The sequence below is a fragment of the Theobroma cacao genome, chromosome 1 (genome assembly GCF_000208745.1).
Source record: "Theobroma cacao cultivar B97-61/B2 chromosome 1, Criollo_cocoa_genome_V2, whole genome shotgun sequence".
Taxonomy (NCBI): domain Eukaryota; kingdom Viridiplantae; phylum Streptophyta; class Magnoliopsida; order Malvales; family Malvaceae; genus Theobroma; species Theobroma cacao.
The window spans coordinates 33,160,966-33,169,439 of NC_030850.1; the positions used below are offsets into that span (position 1 = coordinate 33,160,966).

Sequence of the window (8,474 nt, forward strand, 5' to 3'; positions counted from 1 at the left end):
ATCGGGTTAATAGGTGACCAATCACACCTAGATAAAAAAGATTGGTGGCGACTCCCACACCTTGCGATTTTAATTTTCGCCCCGCATCTGGCGGACGGGTTCCCGGACTCGCACGTCACGACAACAACTTTTTTCTAACAAATATATATATATATATATAATTGATTATATATTATTTTCATGTTCAAACATAAATTCTTATAAACTAATTTTATTATTTATTTATTCATTAGATAAATTATTATATTAATTAGTATCTTACATATATTATATTATAAAAGTAAATTGACAATTTATAAGGAAATCAATATACTTAATTATTTAAAATGTTTTTTAATTTAAGTCAAATAAAATCAAATTCATTGAGTAGAGTACGCATTTTGTCTTATATATTTTGAGCATTTGGCTCATTGATTGGCACATGATCTCTAGTTAGAGAGTAGAGTTCGTATCCTCTTTTCTCAATTGAAGAAAAAAAAGACTTTGTCTTTTATATATTTATAATAAATTATTTTGTGGAATATAGACAACCGATCCTTAAGTCAATTAATAACTCTTTTTTAGATTTTAACCTTTACCTGTCTATTTAACAAATAAAATAACTAATGAATTATCATTTTGTACATTAACGATAATATTTTTTAACTTTAAAACAAGCTAGATAATTATTTATATATTTATTTAATAATTAATTTATTTATTAATTTTAATAAATATATCCTAATATTATATGTCAACCCTCTAATTTTTTTTATAATTTAGGCTTGCTTTTTAGATAGAGGGATTATGCATCAACCAATCAATGTTCGGGTGCATGTCAATGCTCTAATTTGATTTGTGAAATTGAAAAAATTCTAATACCGGTATATAAGATGAAAATCCATTAATCCACACTAATATCACAAGATATATATTGAATATTAAAATTTTCATGATTAATTGAATAAAATATAATTAAACACTGTAATTCCAATTAAAAAAATTGCAAATAAATACATAATTAGGCAAAACTGGTAATGTTACATAACAAGTGGTCCAAATTTGTCTGTGACTTCATACTGGAATGATGAACTGTTACTTTCCAAAATTTTGTTTCTGCAAGGCATTTGTTTGTATAATTCTTGTATGTGCAAGTATATCCAAACGTGGCTATATTTAATAATTTTATGGATCTATATGCCCAAAATGAAAAAAAAAAAAGGAATGTAATCTTAACCAATCATGTCATCTGATTTAATATTTCTGTCAAGATCTAAGTGGTCTATCAGATGTTAATTTGACCAACTTCTCACGATGGTGCACTCTTTTAACATTTTCTTTTCTTTGTCTTTATATGTTGGTTGGGCCAATTGTCAAGCGGATTCTTAGCAAAAGCCAATAGTCTGTTTCTTAATTAATTTATTAATTAATTAAGATTTGAACCCAATAAAAAAACACAAAAAAGGAAAATGGGAACGTGACAGCAATGCGTGTTTAGGTAACTATCTAGGCTTTTGCTTTCATTCTAGATGTTTCAAATTCATTAGATTATGTTCTTTTGATGTTTATGTTTTTTTAATTTGTTTGTTTTTAAGTGTTTGTTTGGTCTAATTTATTTTTAATTTATTCACTTTTTAAAAATTAAAACAGGACCAAACAATATTTTGTGAGAAGTTTTTAAAAAAATGTAACTTTTTTTAAAAAATAAAATTTTAAAAAAGAACTTAAAAAAAAACTCCAAATAATTTTTTTTCTTTTTTTAAAAAAACACGTCAACTTTTTAAGAGAGTTATTTTTTTCTCAAAAAGATTCTCTCTCAAAAAATACCTCATTTCTCTCTCTCCCTATCATTCTCCCTCTGCTCACCTCCTTTTTGCAAATAATTCTCCTAGGGTTTTTTTTGTTCTTAAAAAAATTAAAGAAAAAGAAAACTCAAAATTCAAAACTGCATTCAGGTATTAATTATTTCTTATTTTTCTTCTAATTTTGTTTTCCATTTTATTTTTAATCGTTCTTTTTTCTTTTTTGCTTTGAAACTCTCTTTATTGTTTGATATTTTTCAGTTTATTGTTTGATATGACAATTGTGTAATGTTTATTTATTTTTAATGTATATAATATTTGTTTATTATTATTAAAATAATTAGTTAAATAAGTCAATGATTATTGAGATAAATTAGATGAAAATTGAAAAATCAATATTTATACTCATTTGTGTTAACTTAGTTTTAAAAAATTATTTCTTTTAAGTATAACAATAGGCTGTACTACAAGCAAATTGAAATAAACTTTAATTCTTTTAGCAACAGGAATTGCCGAATCCCTGAACTTCTTAGCAGTGAATTTCATATTTGAGTTAATAGTACGTAACAGATGATGTGTCCCTCTTTGGCAAAATAAAAAACCCATTGAAAAATGGAAAAAAAAAATATAAAAGCCAAAATCTTTCTGTTTATGGAGGGAAACTTTGTTGGTGGGGACATCAAAAACTTGATAGACTTGCATGGAATTAGGGTTGATGATTTCAATAGGAAAATGGGTTACCGAATTAATGGCTAAACGTGATTTTCCTGACCCAGTTGGATCCATATTAATACCACCTTGGATTCTCTTTCTTGCATGTAACATCAATTTTGTTCAATTCCAAAGGTTATAAATTTCAAACCAATTTTTAAAAAATAACAACAAATATTTTTTTATATTCTTCCTTTTATCTTTCAGTAATTCATAATATTATAGAAAAAATTATATTTTTTTCACACTCATCTTTTTTTATTTGATTTAATTTTTTCTCTTGATTTATTAAATACCGTTTATAGTAATTTTAATCAAAATTAAAGTTTGTATAAGTAGTTTTACCAAACAGCTTATCTATAAAAAAAGCTTATAAAATTTAAATTTACTAAACAGTTTTAACTTAATTTTAAAACTATTATTTTTCATAAAAACTTTATAATAGCTTTTAAGCTTAAAAAAAAAACCAGACCAAACATGCTTAAAGTAAAAAACAAAAAGCTTATTAGATATTATTTGTCCATTTTACATCAATTATGATATCCTTTTTAATCTTTTGTTTTTACTTTATAGAAATTCTTTAAAAATAAAATATAATAAAAAAATAAATAAAACTTTTAAAAAATTATATGATCATTTTTTATATAAAAAAGGGAATTTAAATTTAAAATCATTTAAATAGAAAGATATATATATTTATCATTGAACCAAATGTTTAAATGCATGACTCATCTTAATCATTCAAATATGGGATTTGATTAAGATTAATGTGGATCACGTGTCTCAGCAAAGATACATGAATGCATGTACAAATGGAATATGTTGTATAAATTGTCTTAAAAAAAGACATAATATTTAAAAAAGCTCTTGAACTATTTAAGAAAATTCAATAAGTTCTTATTATCTTATTACATTCAATTATCCCTTTATATTTTTATTTTGGACTAAGTAAGCTTTTATAACTAATGTTTAATTAATTGTTATTATTCAAAATGTTACTTGCCATTTTATGTCATATAATATGTTAATATGTCATAGTGAATAATGATATGACATATATTGATGTAATATGATGAAATGATCACATAACATTTTTAACCCTTCACATAAGCATAATGTGACAAAAGAAAAACAAATAACATTTTGATCAAGGTCAACCATTATTTATGAAAGCTTATTTGATAAAAATAAAAGTATAGAGTTTAATTAAAGCAAATGGAAAAATAAAAGCTTATTTAAATTTTTTTTGAATAGTTTAAAGATTTTTTAAACATTATGCTCAAATTTTTTTTTGATTAAAATTATCAATTTTAAAATATATATATATTGAAGAATTAAAGTCTAAGATATAAACTGGTGAGAGGGGAATGTGAAATTAATGTGAATAAACACTACTGAAAAGGTAATAGGGTCAGCATTCTGTTTCTTGTAAAAATAAAAGGAGGGTTAATGCAAACAAAATCAAAGGGAATGATTAATGACTTCTACCGTTAATTTCACGAGAACAAAAACCATATATACTAGAATGGGCAAACTATTGAAAAGTTCTCTGGTTGAGTAACACTTAACAATGAGAAGAAGAAGACTAATTACAGATAGTTTCGCTATAATTAATCAACATTTAAGCATTAAACATCCCCTGGGAAAAATAAAATAAAATTGAAGTGATGTTGTAAGCCTGCACGTATATACGCGTAAGCACCAAAGGAAAGTAATTTGATTTTTTTCTGTGAAAAAGGATGATTCACTCATAACATCCAAAAAGTGTTCACACGTAAGTACCAACATTTATCATATTGACCATTAAAAAGTAGAAAATCTCTCAAAGAGAGAGATATTGACGTTACTATTTACTACCAGCTGATCAGCCAGCCAGTGGATCCAAAAGGAAAATAGCTAGAGACAAGTATCAGCCTTTCACATTTATACATGCTAGCATGAAGTTAAAAAAGAAAAGAAAAAGAAAATCCAAAGGAGATGGAAACAAAAGGTGATGAAGAAGAAGACACAACAATCATGAAGGGGAAGTAAATGCAACTGAAGTTGCCAATCACCCATGAAATTATAATCCCTCTTGGAGTTTTTCAAGAAAAAAGCTAACAACAGATATATAGAGGGAGTGTGTCCACCAGTACTCCCCATCATTCTTTTTTACTCTTTCCCCACCCCCTTCAAATTAAATGCCTCGACCCCATCATCTCTTTCTTGTTGGGGGTGGTTGCAGGAGCCGAGGGTGAGAAAGAGAAGGGTGAAATGCATCAGCTGATCAATGGGTTGTTTAAGGGGTGGTTTTCCGTGGAGATTTTAAGGTCGAGGGTCACAGTTTTGATGGGGGCATGCCCCCCGCACTCTAGTTGCACACAACGTCCATCTGGGTCCCTACCCCCTTTTCGATACCCACAATTGGACCCCACTTCCGAATTTTTTTCCAAAAACACTGTCGCTTCTCTATCCATGTAGGTAGCTGGGTCTTCTCGAGGCATAGTAAAACTAAACCCCACTTCCTCATCAAAAGCCTTATTAAGCCCTGTGCCCATCATCAAACACACACTCGAAGCTTTTTCTCATTTGTATCTTTGGCCCTTTTATGTCCTGCAGCACATATATATAAGACTTGTCTACATACTCCATTTGTTACACCAGATTTGTCATCAGTTTTCTTTTTTCTTTTGCTTTTCTCTCATCTCCCCTTTCCATTCTCCTTTTGGTCTCTTTTTTCTTCTTTTCAAATGCCGGAAAACATGAGCATATCTGTAAATGGACAATCCCAAGTCCCTCCCGGATTCCGATTTCATCCCACCGAGGAGGAGCTCTTGCAGTACTATCTGAGAAAGAAGGTTTCCTATGAGAAGATCGATTTAGATGTAATTCGTGATGTTGATCTTAACAAGCTCGAGCCCTGGGATATTCAAGGTATGGCATTACTTAGGACCCTAATTTAATTATGTTTCCATTACCAAGATTTTAATCATTATCGGCATACCATGTTTAATTAACTGATATGTCCTCCGGGGCTCTTGCAGAGAGGTGCAAAATTGGAACCACTCCTCAGAATGATTGGTACTTTTTTAGCCATAAAGACAAGAAGTACCCCACTGGGACTCGCACGAACCGAGCCACGGCAGCCGGGTTCTGGAAAGCGACCGGCCGTGACAAGGTGATATATAGCAACTGCAGGCGGATCGGAATGAGGAAGACTTTGGTGTTTTATAAAGGGCGAGCCCCTCATGGCCAAAAATCCGATTGGATCATGCATGAATACAGACTAGACGATAACATCGTTGAAACCAATGTAAGCCGTTAAGCTTAAATCATCTTCTTCCTTGCCAAAAATTGGTTCCTGAATAGTTTTCGTCAATGATCAGATATACCATCTTCCAATTAGGAAAAGAAACAATAATGTTGCATCTTACTGTGTAACTCAAACTGGAAAAAGAAAAAACAACGTTATATATGTTCTGAAAAGAAATAAAATACCAGCACAACTAATTTCAAAAAAAAAATACCAGCACAACTTTCATATTATTTTTTTCGTCATTAAATTAATATTAATAGTACATGTTCTTTTTGAATTAAGGTCTCCAATGCTATGGGTGAGGGGACACAAGAAGAGGGATGGGTGGTATGTCGTATCTTCAAGAAGAAAAATCACCACAAAACCCTAGACAGCCCTATTAGCTCATCTCTTACTGCGGAAACCAGGAACCTTATGTTCAGTTCGAGCAATGAAGGAGCCTTGGAGCAGATACTTGAATACATGGGAAGGAATTGCAAAGAAGACAGTGAAGCAAACAACGGTACGAGATTCCTCAGGCCCATCGAGACAGCCATCAGCAGTGGCTACCCTGACTCATTTATGAAACTCCCAAGCCTAGAGAGCCCAAACTCCACAAGCAGCCAAAACTGTTACCAACCCATGATGACGGGAAATGAAGGTTCAATCACCAACCAGTTGAGTGGAGATCCCAACTCGGTTTATCACAATGACTCAGGGCCCACCAACTGGGCAGCACTTGACCGGCTTGTAGCCTCTCAGCTCAATGGCCAAACAGAGACCTCCAGGCAGTTAGCCTGCTTCAATGACCACAACATGGCCTATTGCAGCCCCACTGATCATCACGATCTCCAATTACCAGCCCTTCGATCATCATCGATATCCTCCGGCAGGTCTTACCATGGAACTCATCAGGATTATAACAGCGAAATAGACCTATGGAGTTTCACCAGATCATCGTCATCATCCTTGTCATCATCCGACCCCCTGTGCCACGTGGTGAATGCTAGTGTATAACAGAATAACCCTATATATAATCATACCTTAGTTCTTAAAGTCAGAAGGTTATTATTACATCAGTTATGTTGGTGAATATATAAATCATATATGATATAAATAAAGTGACATTTATAATTCTTAGACGGTGTGGCATTGTCAACCATTATCTTTACTTAATCAAGATGTCTACCATTTTCATAAATTAGTTCTCTAGAAGCCTAGCAAACTCTAGGTGATCTGATAATCTCTTTCTAACCGCAATAATAATTCTCACTTTTTTTTTCTCCCTTCTTCAATGATCAAGGTGCGGTCATGTTCCTAATTATCTCTGAGCCACATGGCTTGTCGGATCGTTTGTTTGAGGAAATGGTTTGAGTACTGGTCCATGCATTTTCTCAGGATGGTGTACGACGTGGGCTTTTTCTAACATTCAAAAGAGAGGGAGAGACAAAGGGGGATATCTTCTTATTTCAACCCAAAAAAAAAAATCTTTACATTTTAGTACATCATTAGCTATATATCATCAACCAATTAACTTCAAAATTACTTCTTAGCTTAAAGATTATATATAGTACTTATTTAATCTTAGAAAAAAAGTAAATCTACTCATTACATTGATCTTGACCACCAAAAAGGGTAATAAGTTTTTGTACCACTATCTATATAAATGCATTTGATCATTACTATTTATGAATTCACTTAATATTTAGTTGGCACCATGCCGTCAACCTTGACCAGTGTATTCGAGTATGATTACTTGGTAGGTTAAACCCCTTTTTTGTATGGAGATCAATCAGGTTCGTTGAGAGAAGGGAGAATGTTCTAATGATACTGTTGAAAGTTGAAATTAAAAAAAAAATGAATGATTCCTCATTCCCAGACCACCATAAGCTCTCGTAGAAATGGGTCCCTCATGATTAACTGGTAAAACAAGGGGTCCCATTTGTATTGATCCAATGAATCAATGATCTTTTAAAACGGTTGCGTGTTTCATACAAGTGAAGGGCAATGCAAACGAGTAGCGGGATTCTAGGCCATGCCACCAACCAGGGGATACAAAATAGGGTTAACTACGTACTTTTTCTTTTCCCATCTTCTTATATATAATCCGACCCGACAACGTTTAATTTGTCGTACAACGTCTCAAAAAAGTCTCAACACTTTTTCTTCAATTTTTTTTTCTTTCTATTTTCACTAAAGAATTTTCTCTGTTTGATTTGATACAAAAAGCCTAAACGAATGTGTTCACATCTTTGAATATCAGCCCCGTTTTCCCTCTCAAACATCTTGAAGAAGATGAAGACACATGAGAAGAGAAAAAGGAATAGACAGTATTCCTTAATCATGGATTAGGCCTCGGGCTTCTCCAAATTGTTTCCCCCATGCATGCTTATTCTCGACATTTATTCAAACAAGAATACTCTTTTTTGCCGGACTTTTGCATTTAGAAAAGATGTTACACTTTTCTGCACTAGCTAGTATGCTGTTTAACTATTCTGGGCGTGGACTGTAGTCCAACTTAAATGATTCAATTTATATTACTTTACATACATTTATCTGCCGTCATTTTGGTATATGCATGTTTACTGCATTTATTTATTTTGGCCAGAGGTTACTGTATTTATTAGCTATGGTTAAATCCCAAACATGATAAGAAAATTAAATTAAATCCTAAACTTGAAATTTGTCTCTCTAATTCTAATTGCACT

At 31.6% G+C, this 8,474-nt stretch overlaps 1 protein-coding gene across 1 annotated transcript; it reads left to right on the forward strand.

Moving 5' to 3' along the window:
- Positions 5,038-6,967, forward strand: LOC18613900 (NAC domain-containing protein 43). The gene is made up of 3 exons (XM_007051379.2): positions 5,038-5,405; positions 5,516-5,784; positions 6,070-6,967. The coding sequence occupies exons 1-3, from the start codon at positions 5,222-5,224 to the stop codon at positions 6,781-6,783; spliced, it is 1,167 nt and encodes a 388-aa protein (XP_007051441.2). The 5' UTR covers positions 5,038-5,221; the 3' UTR covers positions 6,784-6,967.

Excerpts from the sequence above, each read along its gene's own strand:
- LOC18613900 (XM_007051379.2), top strand. The coding sequence starts at position 5,222 with ATGCCGGAAAACATGAGCATATCTGTAAATGGACAATCCCAAGTCCCT. Across the intron at positions 5,406-5,515 it reads CGAGCCCTGGGATATTCAAG|AGAGGTGCAAAATTGGAACC; the intron begins GTATGGCATTAC and ends GGGCTCTTGCAG. Across the intron at positions 5,785-6,069 it reads ATAACATCGTTGAAACCAAT|GTCTCCAATGCTATGGGTGA; the intron begins GTAAGCCGTTAA and ends TTTTGAATTAAG.